The sequence below is a fragment of the Oncorhynchus mykiss genome, chromosome 5, assembly GCF_057628025.1.
Source record: "Oncorhynchus mykiss isolate SJ-2025 chromosome 5, ASM5762802v1, whole genome shotgun sequence".
NCBI lineage: Eukaryota > Metazoa > Chordata > Actinopteri > Salmoniformes > Salmonidae > Oncorhynchus > Oncorhynchus mykiss.
This window is the reverse complement of record NC_143026.1, coordinates 8,022,155-8,041,357: the sequence shown is the minus strand read 5'-3', so window position 1 is coordinate 8,041,357 and position 19,203 is coordinate 8,022,155. Positions and strand designations below refer to the sequence as shown.

The 19,203-nt window shown below is 44.8% G+C and overlaps 1 protein-coding gene across 2 annotated transcripts in view; it reads right to left on the bottom strand.

Annotated features, from left to right (window-relative positions):
* Positions 1–19,203, bottom strand: part of mapkap1 (MAPK associated protein 1) — a 141,047-nt gene that overhangs the window by 93,229 nt on the left and 28,615 nt on the right. For both annotated transcript variants that reach the window (XM_036976695.2, XM_090233642.1), the window contains 2 exons: positions 17,002–17,174; positions 2,325–2,501 (listed from right to left, as the gene is read on the bottom strand). In XM_036976695.2, the coding sequence (XP_036832590.1) occupies positions 2,325–2,501; positions 17,002–17,174 (350 nt within the window). The remainder of the gene's footprint in view (positions 1–2,324; positions 2,502–17,001; positions 17,175–19,203) is intronic.

The following is a 19,203-nucleotide window of genomic DNA, read 5'->3' as shown; positions in this document are numbered from 1 at the left end:
AATCTACCTTGATAAGTAAAGCCTGATATAACCATGCCATACTTAATGACTAAACAAAGTGTTCCTCGGGAGGAGGGAGAGAAACAGGGGACTGGTTTCCTCCAGACAGGGTAAAAGGGGGACTGGTTTCCTCCAGACAGGGTAAAAAGGGCGACTGGTTTCCTCCAGACAGGGTAAAAAGGGGGACTGGTTTCCTCCAGACAGGGTAAAAAGGGGGACTGGTTTCCTCCAGACAGGGTAAAAGGGGGACTGGTTTCCTCCAGACAGGGTAAAAAGGGGGACTGGTTTCCAGACAGGGTAAAAAGGGGGACTGGTTTCCTCCAGACAGGGTAAAAAGGGGGACTGGTTTCCTCCAGACAGGGTAAAAAGGGGGACTGGTTTCCAGACAGGGTAAAAAGGGGGACTGGTTTCCAGACAGGGTAAAAAGGGGGACTGGTTTCCAGACAGGGTAAAAAGGGGGACTGGTTTCCAGACAGGGTCCTGTGCCAAAAAGGAAACCGAGTCAGAGTTGAAAAATGTAGAGCGTAATACAACGTACAACACGAGCTTACAGCTTGACATCTGGATTTGAATCATTGCGATTGCTGTGATGAATATTCGGGAAAATAAAGAGTGGTGGGAGAGGAGGAGGAGGAGGAGGAGACTTGGTGATGGGGAGGTGGTTGTTTCCTTTCCTGGATTTGCGACTGACGAAATTACACATTTCTCATTGGGTAATAGGAGGGTTCTTTTTTCATGTATTTTTTTTTTGATTGGCTTTCACTTTTTCATTTTGGCAAGGCTTTCAGAATTCTTAGGCCTTTACACTTTTCCTCTGCTGAAAAACAGAGCCGAAGAGGAGAAGAAGAAAAAAAAAGAAAGAAAGGTATGTGAAAGTGAAAAGCTTTTGAAATTGAAAACGGCCTATAATTATAATAAGCTGGAGGAAATGCATAATCAGAATCTGATTGCTCGTTTTAATCAGACTCTCATTAAGGACTGGTTATCGGACGGACGAAGCCTTTGTATTTGGACGCTGCTTACAAATTGCTTGACAAATGGTCTTATGAGAAACAAATACATATTGGATAAATAATATGTCCATCCGGGGTAACAGCATTTCATCATCACCATGTGTGTGGCTCTTGGTTATGGGGCATCGTCACCATGTGTGTGGCTCTTGGTTATGGGGCATCGTCACCATGTGTGTGGCTCTTGGTTATGGGGCATCGTCACCATGTGTGTGGCTCTTGGTTATGGGGCATCGTCACCATGTGTGTGGCTCTTGGTTATGGGGCATCGTCACCATCTGTGTGGCTCTTGGTTATGGGGCATCGTCACCATGTGTGTGGCTCTTGGTTATGGGGCATCGTCACCATGTGTGTGGCTCTTGGTTATGGGGCATCGTCACCATGTGTGTGGCTCTTGGTTATGGGGCATCGTCACCATGTGTGTGGCTCTTGGTTATGGGGCATCGTCACCATGTGTGTGGCTCTTGGTTATGGGGCATTGTCACCATGTGTGTGGCTCTTGGTTATGGGGCATCGTCACCATGTGTGTGGCTCTTGGTTATGGGGCATCGTCACCATGTGTGTGGCTCTTGGTTATGGGGCATCGTCACCATGTGTGTGGCTCTTGGTTATGGGGCATCGTCACCATGTGTGTGGCTCTTGGTTATGGGGCATAATAACTGTGTGTGCGCGTGTGTGTGCGTGTGTGTCCAAATGTTTTTGTGTGCACAATCAATCAGTGAAGGTTTGACAGGTGGAATCTACAGATCAACTGTATTACAAAGCCTGGCTAAAATCTCATATTGTTCTGTTTTTTTGTGTTTAACAGCTAATATGGAGGCCACATGTTCCCTTATAACGTTCCCTTGGCCAGCAGTTTGCTTTGCTCCAAGAAAAGCACCATGTGAATTGCATGCTGTTTGAGTGGAAATAGACCCTAAAAGGATTGCCTTGTACAGTTTTCCTTCTTCCCCCGTAACAATCTTAACTCAGTCTCAAGATAAAAAAAGTAGGTGTTGAAATCTATGGATGTCAAATCTAGGGATGGAAACAGTTGAATATTTTTTTTAATATCTTTTTAAAATTGACATTCACGTCATCAGCAGCCGGGGAGTAGTTGTTGTTTGGGGTTAACTGCCTTGCTCAAGGGCACAACGGCACACATTCTACTTTGTCGGCTTGGGGATTCGAACCCGCGATCTTTCAGTTACTGGCCCAACTCTCTTAACCGCTAGGCTACACGCCCTGAACCCAGAACCCTAGCGTTGCTAGCGCTATGCTCTCCCAACTGAGCCAAAGGAAGGACTACGTTACGGTTGCTTTATAAGGACTTACATTCGTACAAAGAGGGACTGCTTGGCGGCCAGGCCGGGGGACGAGTACTTCTCGACCAGGGCCAGAGTGCTGAAACCAAACTTGTGGATGGGCTCATTGGAGTCCAAAGGGGGGAAGTCTGTGTCCACCTCCCCGTCATCCTCTGCTATGTGGAGGCAGTATGCATTCACGTTCTCACTGGAGGAGAGAGAGAGAGAAAAAACAGGGGGGGGGAGAGGCAGAGGGTTGAGAGAGAAAGAGGGAGGATAGGAAAGAAAGAGAAACAGAGAAATATAGAGACAGAAAAGAGAACGGAAAGCAGGATATGAGAGGGAGGTAGGAGGGACAGAAACAGGGAGGATGAGAGGGAGGTAGGAGGGACAGAAACAGGGAGGATGAGAGGGAGGGAGGTAGGAGGGACAGAAACAGAGAGGATGAGAGGGAGGTAGGAGGATGAGAGGGAGGTAGGAGGGACAGAAACAGAGAGGATGAGAGGGAGGTAGGAGGGACAGAAACAGGGAGGATGAGAGAGAGGTAGGAGGGACAGAAACAGAGAGGATGAGAGGGAGGTAGGAGGGACAGAAACAGGGAGGAAGAGAGAAAAAGGGAGTGACAATATTTAATATTTGTTACATCAGTGAATAAAGAATAGATCTGCTAGCAAAGTGACCGTGAAGCCAAACTCTGTTAAAGTGAAATGGAGTTCAGTGCATGCATTTGTGTATGTACTTTTGTGTGTGTGTGTGTGTGTGTGCACACACTTTAAAACAGTCCACGCAATCCTGTCAGCAACACTTGTGTCCATAACCTCTCTCTCTGCTAGCATCTCAGTGCTAGAGGCGTCCCTCGAGACCCTGGTTCGAACCCAGGCTGTATCACAACTGGCCGTGATTGGGAGTACCACAGGGCGGTGCACAATTGGCCCAGCGGCATCCAGGTTTGGCCGGTGTAGGGTGTCATTGTAAATATGAATTTGTTCTTAACTGACTTGCCTAGTTAAATAAACGTTAAATAAAGAAAACATTTTTTTTAGAAAAAACAAAAACAATTGAATACCCACCCCCTAAGTCCCCTCTCCACCCCCTAGTCCCCTCTCTCCACCCCACCCCCTAGTCTCCTCTCTCCGTCCCACTCCACCCCCTAGTCCCCTCTTTCCGCCCCCTAAAGAGTACCCTATCTTTCCGCCACCACCCCCTAGTCCCCTCTCTCCAATCCCACTCCACTCCCTAGTCCCCTCTCTCCAACCCCACTCCACTCCCTAGTCCCCTCTCTCCAACCCCACTCCACCCCCTAGTCCCCTCTCCACCCCCAATCCACCCCCTAGTCCCTCTCTCCATCCCCACCCCCTAGTCCCCTCTCTCCACCCCAACTCCACCCCCTAGTCCCCTCTTTCCCCCCCTAAAGAGCACCCTCTCTTTCCGCCCCCACCCCCTAGTTCCCTCTTTCCGCCCCACCCCACCCCCATAAAGAGTACCCTCTCTTTCCGCCCCCACCCCCTTGTCCCCTGTCTCCGCCCCCACCCCCTTGTCCCCTGTCTCCGCCCCCACCCCCTAAAGAGTATCCCTCTTTCCCACCCCACCCCCTAAAGAGTACCCTCTCTTTCCACCCCCACCCCCTAGTCCCCTATCTCCACCCCCCACCCCTAGTCCACTCTCATTCCACCCCCACCCCCTAAAGAGTACCCTCTCTCCGCACCCACCCCCTAAAGAGTCCCCACACTCTGCCCTACCCCCTAAAGAGTCCCCACACTCTGCCCTACCCCAACCCCCTGAAGCACCGTCTTGGCATCCATTCACGGTTTCCATGAAAACCTTACAGAGGGGCTACGACCGCCCCCAGCTTTGGAAAGTAACAATGACAGACACTGAACAAAACAAACAGCGACACGATTTACACCGTCGGGGCAATTAAAAGAGAGGGTAATTAAAATGGAGACAACAGAGAGGGGCTTGTTCTAGTGGGGTGTATAGAATGGAACAAGTTGGGGGTCTGGGAACGCAGAGAGCTCTGTGTGTATCCTTCCAAAAGCCTTTCTTTCCATCACTTCAGAATTCGATTCACCAAGTACATTTACACAAACTCAGAATGTTACCTGGTGATATGGTGCTGTTAGGGATAGACAACAAACTCAGAATGTTACCTGGTGATATGGTGCTGCTAGTGATAGACAACATACTCAGAATGTTACCTGGTGATATGGTGCTGTTAGTGATAGACAACAAACTCAGAATGTTACATGGTGATATGGTGCTGCTAGTGATAGACAACATACTCAGAATGTTACCTGGTGATATGGTGCTGCTAAACAACAGAATCAGAATGTTACCTGGTGATATGGTGCTGCTAAACAACATAATCAGAATGTTACCTGGTGATATGGTACTGTTAGACAACATACTCAGAATGTTACCTGGTGATATGGTGCTGTTAGACAACATACTCAGAATGTTACCTGGTGATATGGTGCTGCTAGTGATAGACAACATACTCAGAATGTTACCTGGTGATATGGTGCTGCTAGACAACATAGTCAGAATGTTACCTGGTGATATGGTGCTGCTAGTGATAGACAACATACTCAGAATGTTACCTGGTGATATGGTGCTGCTAGACAACATACTCAGAATGTTACCTGGTGATATGGTGCTGTTAGACAACATACTCAGAATGTTACCTGGTGATATGGTGCTGCTAGTGATAGACAACATACTCAGAATGTTACCTGGTGATATGGTGCTGCTAGACAACATAGTCAGAATGTTACCTGGTGATATGGTGCTGCTAGTGATAGACAACATACTCAGAATGTTACCTGATGATATGGTGCTGCTAGTGATAGACAACATACTCAGAATGTTACCTGGTGATATGGTGCTGCTAGTGATAGACAACATACTCAGAATGTTACCTGGTGATATGGTGCTGCTAGACAACATACTCAGAGTGTTACCTGGTGATATGGTGCTGCTAGACAACATAATCAGAATGTTACCTGGTGATATGGTGCTGTTAGACAACATACTCAGAATGTTACCTGGTGATATGGTGCTGCTAGTGATAGACAACATAATCAGAATGTTACCTGGTGATATGGTGCTGCTAGTGATAACATACTCAGAATGTTACCTGGTGATATGGTGCTGCTAGTGATAGACAACATAATCAGAATGTTACCTGGTGATATGGTGCTGCTAGTGATAACATACTCAGAATGTTACCTGGTGATATGGTGCTGCTAGTGATAGACAACATACTCAGAATGTTACCTGGTGATATGGTGCTGCTAGTGACAACATACTCAGAATGTTACCTGGTGATATGGTGCTGCTAGTGATAGACAACATACTCAGAATGTTACCTGGTGATATGGTGCTGCTAGTGATAGACAATAAACTCAGAATGTTACCTGGTGATATGGTGCTGCTAGTGATAGACAATATACTCAGAATGTTACCTGGTGATATGGTGCTGCTAGTGATAGACAACATAATCAGAAAGTTACCTGGTGATATGGTGCTGCTAGTGATAACATACTCAGAATGTTACCTGGTGATATGGTGCTGCTAGTGATAGACAACATAATCAGAATGTTACCTGGTGATATTGTGCTGCTAGTGATAACATACTCAGAATGTTACCTGGTGATATGGTGCTGCTAGTGATAGACAACATACTCAGAATGTTACCTGGTGATATGGTGCTGCTAGTGATAGACAATAAACTCAGAATGTTACCTGGTGATATGGTGCTGCTAGTGATAGACAATATACTCAGAATGTTACCTGGTGATATGGTGCTGCTAGTGATAGACAACATAATCAGAATGTTACCTGGTGATATGGTGCTGCTAGTGATAACATACTCAGAATGTTACCTGGTGATATGGTGCTGCTAGTGATAGACAACATAATCAGAATGTTACCTGGTGATATGGTGCTGCTAGTGATAGACAACATAATCAGAATGTTACCTGGTGATATGGTGCTGCTAGACAACATACTCAGAATGTTACCTGGTGATATGGTGCTGCTAGACAACATACTCAGAATGTTTTCTGGCGATATGGTGCTGTTAGACAACATACTCAGAATGTTACCTGGTGATATGGTGCTGCTAGTGATAGACAACATACTCAGATTGTTACCTGGTGATATGGTGCTGTTAGTGGTAGACAACATACTCATAATGTTACCTGGTGATATGGTGCTGCTAGTGATAGACAACATACTCAGAATGTTACCTGGTGATATGGTGCTGCTAGTGATAGACAACATACTCAGAATGTTACCTGGTGATATGGTGCTGCTAGACAACATACTCAGGATGTTACCTGGTGATATGGTGCTGTTAGACAACATACTCAGAGTGTTACCTGGTGATATGGTGCTGCTAGACAACATAATCAGAATGTTACCTGGTGATATGGTGCTGCTAGACAACATACTCAGGATGTTACCTGGTGATATGGTGCTGTTAGACAACATACTCAGAGTGTTACCTGGTGATATGGTGCTGCTAGACAACATAATCAGAATGTTACCTGGTGATATGGTGCTGTTAGACAACATACTCAGAATGTTACCTGGTGATATGGTGCTGCTAGTGATAGACAACATACTCAGAATGTTACCTGGTGATATGGTGCTGTTAGACAATATACTCAGATTGTTACCTGGTGATATGGTGCTGCTAGTGATAGACAACATAATCAGAATGTTACCTGGTGATATGGTGCTGCTAGTGATAGACAACAAAATCAGAATGTTACCTGGTGATATGGTGCTGCTAGTGATAGACAACATACTCAGAATGTTACCTGGTGATATGGTGCTGCTAGTGATAGACAATTAACTCAGAATGTTACCTGGTGATATTGTGCTGCTAGTGATAGACAATATACTCAGAATGTTACCTGGTGATATGGTGCTGCTAGTGATAGACAACATAATCAGAATGTTACCTGGTGATATGGTGCTGCTAGTGATAACATACTCAGAATGTTACCTGGTGATATGGTGCTGCTAGTGATAGACAACATAATCAGATTGTTACCTGGTGATATGGTGCTGCTAGTGATAGACAACATAATCAGAATGTTACCTGGTGATATGGTGCTGCTAGTGATAGACAACATACTCAGAATGTTACCTGGTGATATGGTGCTGCTAGTGATAACATACTCAGAATGTTACCTGGTGATATGGTGCTGCTAGTGATAGACAACATAATCAGAATGTTACCTGGTGATATGGTGCTGCTAGTGATAGACAACATACTCAGAATGTTACCTGGTGATATGGTGCTGCTAGTGATAACATACTAAGAATGTTACCTGGTGATATGGTGCTGCTAGTGATAGACAACATACTCAGAATGTTACCTGGTGATATGGTGCTGCTAGTGATAGACAATAAACTCAGAATGTTACCTGGTGATATGGTGCTGCTAGTGATAGACAATATACTCAGAATGTTACCTGGTGATATGGTGCTGCTAGTGATAGACAACATAATCAGAATGTTACCTGGTGATATGGTGCTGCTAGTGATAACATACTCAGAATGTTACCTGGTGATATGGTGCTGCTAGTGATAGACAACATAATCAGAATGTTACCTGGTGATATGGTGCTGCTAGTGATAGACAACATAATCAGAATGTTACCTGGTGATATGGTGCTGCTAGACAACATACTCAGAATGTTACCTGGTGATATGGTGCTGCTAGACAACATACTCAGAATGTTTTCTGGCGATATGGTGCTGTTAGACAACATACTCAGAATGTTACCTGGTGATATGGTGCTGCTAGTGATAGACAACATACTCAGATTGTTACCTGGTGATATGGTGCTGTTAGTGATAGACAACATACTCATAATGTTACCTGGTGATATGGTGCTGCTAGTGATAGACAACATACTCAGAATGTTACCTGGTGATATGGTGCTGCTAGTGATAGACAACATACTCAGAATGTTACCTGGTGATATGGTGCTGCTAGACAACATACTCAGGATGTTACCTGGTGATATGGTGCTGTTAGACAACATACTCAGAGTGTTACCTGGTGATATGGTGCTGCTAGACAACATAATCAGAATGTTACCTGGTGATATGGTGCTGTTAGACAACATACTCAGAATGTTACCTGGTGATATGGTGCTGCTAGTGATAGACAACATACTCAGAATGTTACCTGGTGATATGGTGCTGTTAGACAATATACTCAGAATGTTACCTGGTGATATGGTGCTGCTAGTGATAACATACTCAGAATGTTACCTGGTGATATGGTGCTGCTAGTGATAGACAACAAAATCAGAATGTTACCTGGTGATATGGTGCTGCTAGTGATATACAACATAATCAGAATGTTACCTGGTGATATGGTGCTGCTAGTGATAGACAACATACTCAGAATGTTACCTGGTGATATGGTGCTGCTAGTGATAACATACTAAGAATGTTACCTGGTGATATGGTGCTGCTAGTGATAGACAACATACTCAGAATGTTACCTGGTGATATGGTGCTGCTAGTGATAGACAATAAACTCAGAATGTTACCTGGTGATATGGTGCTGCTAGTGATAGACAATATACTCAGAATGTTACCTGGTGATATGGTGCTGCTAGTGATAGACAACATAATCAGAATGTTACCTGGTGATATGGTGCTGCTAGTGATAACATACTCAGAATGTTACCTGGTGATATGGTGCTGCTAGTGATAGACAACATAATCAGAATGTTACCTGGTGATATGGTGCTGCTAGTGATAGACAACATAATCAGAATGTTACCTGGTGATATGGTGCTGCTAGACAACATACTCAGAATGTTACCTGGTGATATGGTGCTGCTAGACAACATACTCAGAATGTTTTCTGGCGATATGGTGCTGTTAGACAACATACTCAGAATGTTACCTGGTGATATGGTGCTGCTAGTGATAGACAACATACTCAGATTGTTACCTGGTGATATGGTGCTGTTAGTGATAGACAACATACTCATAATGTTACCTGGTGATATGGTGCTGCTAGTGATAGACAACATACTCAGAATGTTACCTGGTGATATGGTGCTGCTAGTGATAGACAACATACTCAGAATGTTACCTGGTGATATGGTGCTGCTAGACAACATACTCAGGATGTTACCTGGTGATATGGTGCTGTTAGACAACATACTCAGAGTGTTACCTGGTGATATGGTGCTGCTAGACAACATAATCAGAATGTTATCTGGTGATATGGTGCAGTTAGACAACATACTCAGAATGTTACCTGGTGATATGGTGCTGCTAGTGATAGACAACATACTCAGAATGTTACCTGGTGATATGGTGCTGTTAGACAATATACTCAGAATGTTACCTGGTGATATGGTGCTGCTAGTGATAGACAACATAATCAGACTGTTACCTGGTGATATGGTGCTGCTAGTGATAACATACTCAGAATGTTACCTGGTGATATGGTGCTGCTAGTGATAGACAACAAAATCAGAATGTTACCCGGTGATATGGTGCTGCTAGTGATAGACAACATACTCAGAATGTTACCTGGTGATATGGTGCTGCTAGTGATAACATACTCAGAATGTTACCTGGTGATATGGTGCTGCTAGTGATAGACAACATAATCAGAATGTTACCTGGTGATATGGTGCTGCTAGTGATAACATACTCAGAATGTTACCTGGTGATATGGTGCTGCTAGTGATAGACAACATAATCAGAATGTTAACTGGTGATATGGTGCTGCTAGTGATAGACAACATACTCAGAATGTTACCTGGTGATATGGTGCTGCTAGTGATAACATACTCAGAGTGTTACCTGGTGATATGGTGCTGCTAGTGATAGACAACATACTCAGAATGTTACCTGGTGATATGGTGCTGCTAGTGATAGACAACATACTCAGAATGTTACCTGGTGATATGGTGCTGCTAGTGATAACATACTCATTCCAAAACACTATATATCCATCTTCATAAATGTTGATCAATTAGCTTTTATTGTGTAATTAAGGAAATTATGAAAAAGATTTGGTGTGTTTTTTCACTATCTAATCATGGAATGGGGTTGTTCACTATCTAATCATGGGGTTGTTTACTATCTAATCATGGGGTTGTTTACTATCTAATCATGGGGTTGTTTACTATCTAATCATGGGGTTGTTTACTATCTAATCATGGGGTTGTTCACTATCTAATCATGGGGTTGTTCACTATCTAATCATGGGGTTGTTTACTATCTAATCATGGAATGGGGTTGTTCACTATCTAATCATGGGGTTGTTTACTATCTAATCATGGGGTTGTTTACTATCTAATCATGGAATGGGGTTGTTCACTATCTAATCATGGGGTTGTTTACTATCTAATCATGGGGTTGTTCACTATCTAATCATGGGGTTGTTTACTATCTAATCATGGGGTCGTTCACTATCTAATCATGGGGTTGTTTACTATCTAATCATGGAATGGGGTTGTTCACTATCTAATCATGGGGTTGTTTACTATCTAATCATGGGGTTGTTCACTATCTAATCATGGGGTTGTTCACTATCTAATCATGGGGTTGTTTACTATCTAATCATGGGGTTGTTTACTATCTAATCATGGGGTTGTTTACTATCTAATCATGGGGTTGTTTACTATCTAATCATGGGGTTGTTCACTATCTAATCATGGGGTTGTTTACTATCTAATCATGGGGTTGTTCACTATCTAATCATGGCATGGGGTTGTTCACTATCTAATCATGGCATGGGGTTTTTCACTATCTAATCATGGAATGGGGTTGTTTACTATCTAATCATGGCATGGGGTTGTTCAATGACAGACATGTATTTGTTTAAAATCTATCACTTGATGGGTTTTATTTCAGAGACAAATAATTATGTATTTTCGCAATATATCCACCTCACTCTCAGAAAACTAAGTGTACTGCTAGGTTTCACACAGTCAACTGGAACAAATAACTACATATTTAATAGAGAACTGTACAAATGATACATTTATGATATCAATATTAAAACAATGTTTAAAGAACAATAATTCAATATAGTAATATGAGATCTGTATGTAAAACATTTACATTTGACATTTTTGTCATTTAGCAGGTGCTCATCCTGTCAGTCAGTCTGGTGGTGCTGGTCCTACCTGTCAGTCAGTCTGGTGGTGCTGGTCCTACCTGTCAGTCAGTCTGGTGGTGCTGGTCCTACCTGTCAGTCAGTCTGGTGGTGCTGGTCCTACCTGTCAGCCAGTCTGGTGGTGCTGGTCCTACCTGTCAGTCAGTCTGGTGGTGCTGGTCCTACCTGTCAGCCAGTCTGGTGGTGCTGGTCCTACCTGTCAGCCAGTCTGGTGGTGCTGGTCCTACCTGTCAGTCAGTCTGGTGGTGCTGGTCCTACCTGTCAGTCAGTCTGGTGGTGCTGGTCCTACCTGTCAGCCAGTCTGGTGGTGCTGGTCCTACCTGTCAGTCAGTCTGGTGGTGCTGGTCCTAACAGTAAAGATATCCTGTCAGTCAGTCTGGTGGTGCTGGTCCTGCCTGTCAGTCAGTCTGGTGGTGCTGGTCCTACCTGTCAGTCAGTCTGGTGGTGCTGGTCCTACCTGTCAGTCAGTCTGGTGGTGCTGGTCATAACAGTAAAGACATCCTGTCAGCCAGTCTGGTGGTGCTGGTCCTACCTGTCAGTCAGTCTGGTGGTGCTGGTCCTACCTGTCAGTCAGTCTGGTGGTGCTGGTCCTAACAGTAAAGACATCCTGTCAGCCAGTCTGGTGGTGCTGGTCATAACAGTAAAATACATCCTGTCAGTCAGTCTGGTGGTGCTGGCCCTAACAGTAAAGATATCCTGTCAGTCAGTCTGGTGGTGCTGGCCCTAACAGTAAAGATATCCTGTCAGTCAGTCTGGTGGTGCTGGTCCTACCTGTCAGTCAGTCTGGTGGTGCTGGCCCTAACAGTAAAGATATCCTGTCAGTCAGTCTGGTGGTGCTGGCCCTAACAGTAAAGATATCCTGTCAGTCAGTCTGGTGGTGCTGGTCCTACCTGTCAGTCAGTCTGGTGGTGCTGGCCCTAACAGTAAAGATATCCTGTCAGTCAGTCTGGTGGTGCTGGTCCTACCTGTCAGTCAGTCTGGTGGTGCTGGCCCTAACAGTAAAGACATCCTGTCAGCCAGTCTGGTGGTGCTGGTCCTAACAGTAAAGACATCCTGTCAGCCAGTCTGGTGGTGCTGGTCCTAACAGTAAAGACATCCTGTCAGCCAGTCTGTCACCCAGACAGACAGAGACAGAGAGACAGAAAGAAAGAGGGAGAGAGCAGGTGGAGCGAGGGAGGCAGGGAGGGAGAGAGAGAGGGTGGAGAGGAGAGAGAGGGTGGAGAGGAGAGAGGGGGTGGAGAGAAGAGAGGGGGCGATAGAAAGGGTGGGACGTAACGAGAGAGATTTGAAAGAGATGTGGGGGACGGGAAAATCGCAAACCCATCCGACAAGTCAGTTTCCCCACCCAACACCGACTGTACCACAATTATCCCTGTACCGCTTTCCCTCACTCTTTTCCCTCGCTCCTCCCACCTCTTTTCAGTCATTCTCACAACACATCGTCTCGTCTGGTTCCCTGTCGTACAAACACTCACTGTTTCCCGAAAGACAAGAGAGTAAAGACAAGCATCCCTCGAGCCACAAGTCACAAGTACTGGTTCTAGAAATTAGAAGATAAGTACAGAAATACAAAACTTTGAAACAGACTGTATATTCTATTTGCAACCATCTAGTCTCAAGGGGATTTGTGCTCCGCCTACATTCGGAGAAACGCATCTTCCACTAATAGCGCTCTTCGTGAACGTGGCGTATTGATTCACACAAGCTTAACAAACTGCTAACTTTTATCATTTACCAGTTTTGTAAAACAACAATCACTCCACCTCATCCCTTCAGTCTTTCTTTATTCTGCAATTTGGTGGTGGTGGTGGTGGTGGTGGGGGGGGGGGGTCAAAGGTCACTGTCATTTCCACAGAAGGGAGGGGTGATTGTACCCTTTATCTGCTCCTCTCCTCTGCATGTGGCAGGGCCCTCCAGGGGACCAAGGACTCATTTGCTACCTTCTTTTAAATATCAAACACTTTTCATTGGAATAGCCAGCATGTCAATTTCATTATCCATGTAGACGTGCCAAGTTAATGAAGGACTTTCTAATTTGCACCCAATATAAAGAGCGACTTGGTATTTTTTGTTTCTAATATGAAGATTTAATTAAGAATCCCTCCCATGAGCACCTATGAACATTGGCGTAGCTAGCGAATAACGCCTTGTAACCACTCTCAGGGTTCATCTACGCACTGCATCTCAGCACCTAGAGCTCTCCACTGTCTCCAGCCTTCATCAGATCCATTATCATAGTGGCCCAGGGCTCTTCCCTAGGGACAAGAACTGCTTTAGGTGGGGGTGGGGGGGGGGGGGGGGTTCAAAGGTCATGTCATTTCTACAGAAAGGAGGGGTGAGTGTACCCCCTATCATCCTTGATCTGTACCTCTTCTCTCCTTCTCATCTCCTCTCATCCCTTCCTCTTCACTGTGTGTGGCAGGGCCCTCCAGGGGACTAAAGGCTCATTGCTATGCCACTCATGTCCCACCTCAACCTCCCAACTGTCCACATTGGGCTTTGTGCTGGCTGGGTGTTTTGTTGTTGTTTTGTTACACCCCCCCCCCCCAGTCTCTCTCTTATTATGCATTCTTTCTCTGTCCCCCCTCCCCTCCCCTCCAAACAGTATCCACTTTCAGACTGGCTATCTAATAAATCCTGATGTTGTGTCACGGACCGAGGAGTTGCATTCTTCCACGGGTGATTGTGTGAACCGTGGAGACTATTCAAGAAGTTGTCGTCAAATAAACCAGGGGAGAAATCTTAGTGTTGTGATGATGAGACGCTGGCGATCGACAGGGGAACACATTAGACCGGATATCACAGACAGATGATCGATCCAAAGAAAGTATTTTCTGTTCAAGTCAAGGGTTGGGGTCAATTCCATTTTAAATTCAGTGAATTCAGCAAGTAAACCCGTAATGACAATATTCCTCAATCTTTTAGACTTTCGGCTTCTGCGCTGACCCCAACCCTGACTCAAATACATCCACTAGTTTTGTATTGTTATTATATTGTCATTTTTGTGTTTGTATTTTCGTAAATTATGTTGGTGTATTTTAGTTTGAGCGGTCACTACTTCCCACAAGTCTAAAAGCATTGAATTGCTGGAAGCATAGGCTAGGGCAGGGCTCCCCAAACCTTTTCTACCAAAAGAGGAAATAAACATTTTAAATGAAACTTTTTGCGAGCTGCAGTTCTATTTCAAATAGGCATATACTTCTCTACCCTGCAACTCTTTCCCGAGGCCTTGGTGTACAAGAGAAATGTTTTATTTTACTATACCTTGTCAAATAATGGACACTAAAAAAACTAAGAGGCCGCATAGAATTATATTTGACTCTCAATATTACAATTATTCATAGAAAACAACTAAAATGTATGTTCTGAGTCCATGTCAATGCCTAAATCACATCAGAAGACCGATTTTGGAGGTCAGATTTTTGTGGGGTGTATTTAGAAAGAGGAACGTGTCGGTCTAGTGATGTTTCTGTCAGGCCGAACGATGCAGCACACGGCATGGCAGAATTTGCAAAAAACAATGGCCACTTAATCCTTATAAATATTAATGATGTCTTTCTGTCAGGTAAGTCTACTTTGAAGTTAATATTTAATTGAGAAGGTTTCGGGAAAAGTCTTTGTCTATCCATAAGATGGTCATCATTACTAGCATCGATAGACAAATGTGCACCGCAAATAGACAAACAGCAATATTGTTACATTTGGCTTTTTAAGCCAATAGTGGCTAAGCAGGGGTAGGATTATGTCAATGTGGCTTCTGATTGGATAGAAGGCGGGAGCTATATGTTTATGACAGTTTGCGATGGAACACATTAAAAAAAAAATGCATGTACTTTCAGAATTGCTTGGTGAGATACTCATAGGGGAGCTGAGAGCTATGGGTAGTCCCCTGGGCTAGAGGGAGATATATCTGTTAGAAACCCCTGGGTTAGAGGGAGATCTACCTGTTAGAAACCCCTGGGTTAGAGGGAGATCTACCTGTGAGAAACCCCTGGGCTAGAGGGAGATCTACCTGTGAGAAACCCCTGAGCTAGAGGGAGATCTACCTGTGAGAAACCCCTGAGCTAGAGGGAGATCTACCTGTGAGAAACCCCTGGGCTAGAGGGAGATCTACCTGTGAGAAACCCCTGGGCTAGAGGGAGATCTACCTGTGAGAAACCCCTGGGCTAGAGGGAGATCTACCTGTGAGAAACCCCTGAGCTAGAGGGAGATCTACCTGTGAGAAACCCCTGGGCTAGAGGGAGATCTACCTGTGAGAAACCCCTGAGCTAGAGGGAGATCTACCTGTGAGAAACCCCTGAGCTAGAGGGAGATCTACCTGTGAGAAACCCCTGAGCTAGAGGGAGATCTACCTGTGAGAAACCCCTGGGCTAGAGGGAGATCTACCTGTGAGAAACCCCTGAGCTAGAGGGAGATCTACCTGTGAGAAACCCCTGGGCTAGAGGGAGATCTACCTGTGAGAAACCCCTGAGCTAGAGGGAGATCTACCTGTGAGAAACCCCTGAGCTAGAGGGAGATCTACCTGTGAGAAACCCCTGAGCTAGAGGGAGATCTACCTGTGAGAAACCCCTGGGCTAGAGGGAGATCTACCTGTGAGAAACCCCTGGGCTAGAGGGAGATCTACCTGTGAGAAACCCCTGGGCTAGAGGGAGATCTACCTGTGAGAATCCCCTGAGCTAGAGGGAGATCTACCTGTGAGAAACCCCTGAATCTACCTGTGAGAAACCCCTGGGCTAGAGGGAGATCTACCTGTGAGAAACCCCTGGGTTAGAGGGAGATCTACCTGATGGAAACCCCTGGTCTAGAGGGAGATCTACCTGTTAGAAACCCCTGGGTTAGAGGGAGATCTACCTGATGGAAACCCCTGGGCAAGAGGGAGATCTACCTGATGGAAACCCCTGGTCTAGAGGGAGATCTACCTGTTAGAAACCCCTGGGTTAGAGGGAGATCTACCTGTTAGAAACCCCTGGGTTAGAGGGAGATCTACCTGTTAGAAACCCCTGGGTTAGAGGGAGATCTACCTGTTAGAAACCCCTGGGTTAGAGGGAGATCTACCTGTTAGAAACCCCTGGGTTAGAGGGAGATCTACCTGTTAGAAACCCCTGGGTTAGAGGGAGATCTACCTGTTAGAAACCCCTGGGTTAGAGGGAGATCTACCTGATGGAAACCCCTGGGCTAGAGGGAGATCTACCTGTTAGAAACCCCTGGGCTAGAGGGAGATCTACCTGTTAGAAACCCCTGGGCTAGAGGGAGATCTACCTGATGGAAACCCCTGGGCTAGAGGGAGATCTACCTGTTAGAAACCCCTGGGCTAGAGGGAGATCTACCTGTTAGAAACCCCTGGGCTAGAGGGAGATCTACCTGTTAGAAACCCCTGGGCTAGAGGGAGATCTACCTGATGGAAACCCCTGGGCTACAGGGAGATCTACCTGATGGAAACCCCTGGACTAGAAAGAGTTTACACCATATTTCTTATGTCAGTCATTTACAACATAGATAATTGGGACAGGCCATACTGTCAATGGACACTCACTTGAGTTTGGGTTCGCGGCCCTCGCTGGTGTACTGCCAGCAGATGAGGCCAATGAGGTCGTGGACCCGAGCGTTGGCGATGGTCACCACCATCATGGGATGCAGTTTCTCCTGTGCAGACTGCATCGAGAGGTAGACGTCAATTTTTTTGGTTGCGGTTGTACCTACGTGGCCCTGCAGGAGAGAAAAAGGAGGGGGGGGGGGGGGATACAGGTAATGTTACACTGTACATTAAACATCATATTCACTTATCGGTCCAATTCTAGCTGAGGATATGTCTGCCTGACTGAAAATAAGTATATAACTGCCATTTAAATGCATGCAAAAATGCTGACGTTAAAATCTCAGGTTCAAATTGTTGATAATGAAAAGATTCCCCTGACATGAATGCACTGTGGACCAATAAGTTACTCTAAATGATTGCTGGTGGTCAGGTCCTCCAGCCTTTCTTTGGCAGACGACTTTCATTGAATACATTATAGTTGCTTGTGTCTTTTTTTAAAAATTTTAAGACGCAATATAATTTACATTTGTCCTCGTATCAGGAAAAGGGTACATTATAATTCAGCCTCTGTGTGTTTAATCGCTCCAAGGGGCTTGATACATGACGTCCCTTTTTTTAAGTGTTATAGGCTAATTTATCTGGCAGAAGATCAGCTGGCACCAGCGTAGAATATATCACCATAAACATACAGGTGGACATACTGAAGGTGGATTTCTACACAGAACACTAACAAAATGGTGGTAAGCCTGCTGCTTAGTTAAAGCCCGGACCAAGCCTCCACCGAAAATGTCTACATGATATGATTGGGTAGACCAGCTGAGATAAAGATCAAGACTCTCGAGGTTCAAGACATCATATTTCCTATGCATGTCTGTTGATTCATACGTTTAAGCTCATCTCTTCGGGCAGCCAAGACAAGCCAGTAATTAGAATTAATACACAATATGGTGTCCCTCCCATGCCTAGGAATGAGCCGGTTGAACACAATAGCAGAAAGTGTGACGTCGTAGAGAGTTACAGCAAAGAAAGGAAGACAATAGTTAGATCAATTTAATTCAAAGGAAAATAGCACCCCAGTGCTTGCATGAAACGATGCACAATGACAAATCTACAAGGAAAACCGTAAGCTGTCAGAAAATGAAAGAGGAGGCTATTTGTGATGCTGAAAACAGGTAGAACTTTGAGGGCCAAGGTGTGAGGAGGACCCAGGGCTGAATGTAATACGCGGTGACAGCACGGTTCAATAAGCTGAGGCCTGGAAATTAATTTGACCCCGGGAGATTTTTGCCAAGTGTCTGAAGAGGAACAGACAACAATTACAGAGGTTTCTTCTAGCAGTTTCTCATAAGATTTTTTCCATCTGAGGAAATGCTTTATAACGTTTGATCAACCAGTATTTTAAAACGGTCCACATTCGTTGACCTATTATTACCTGTATATCTATTATCAGTGTATCAACTTGTGTATCTATGTTTTGTAAAGGATTAAGCACAATAAAAATGTCAACCCAACGTGCTCTACGCACAGTTCCGACTACGAGTTACTAGTCCTACTGAAAAGTGATACTGTTGAAATCTGAGTTTTTTTTGCACAAAAGGGATCAGACGGGGTAGGTTTTATACCGTTTATTCATCATATCCACATGCAATCAGAAAGGGAAATCGAGAACAAGTTCTCATTTCCAAATGGTACTTCATTAAATGGGAGCCAGAAATCAGTTCTGCTGGAACAATACATTAGAGGGAAATAGGACGTAATACATTACTGTATTTGGAGAGAAAAAACAACCTCCCTTCAGTGCCAAGCAGCATTCAATAAATTCCACAATTTATTTATTAAATTACTAAAATTATTTTTTGGGGTAAAGGCCTTTCATTAGCTCCTCCACATAATGGGTTTTATGCACGCATCGTGCTTCCCGTTGACAGCGGCAATTTCTTAAATGACGCATTTATAGTTTTTTAATCATGCCAGAAAGCCCGAGTTGCAGGCACTTTTTCTACTGACCCGCGAATAATGATGCACCAAGCGTTTCGACTGACTGGAAGTGCCAAATTATAGAGTCATTTGGACCAAAAACGTAATTTTTCCCATCAAAGGGCCCAGATGTTTTCAGAGGCTCCAGTGGTCCCGGGGAGAGAGAGGAGCGCGTGGCGACGTCATCGGCATGGTGATCATCACAACAGCGCCGCCAGGCTC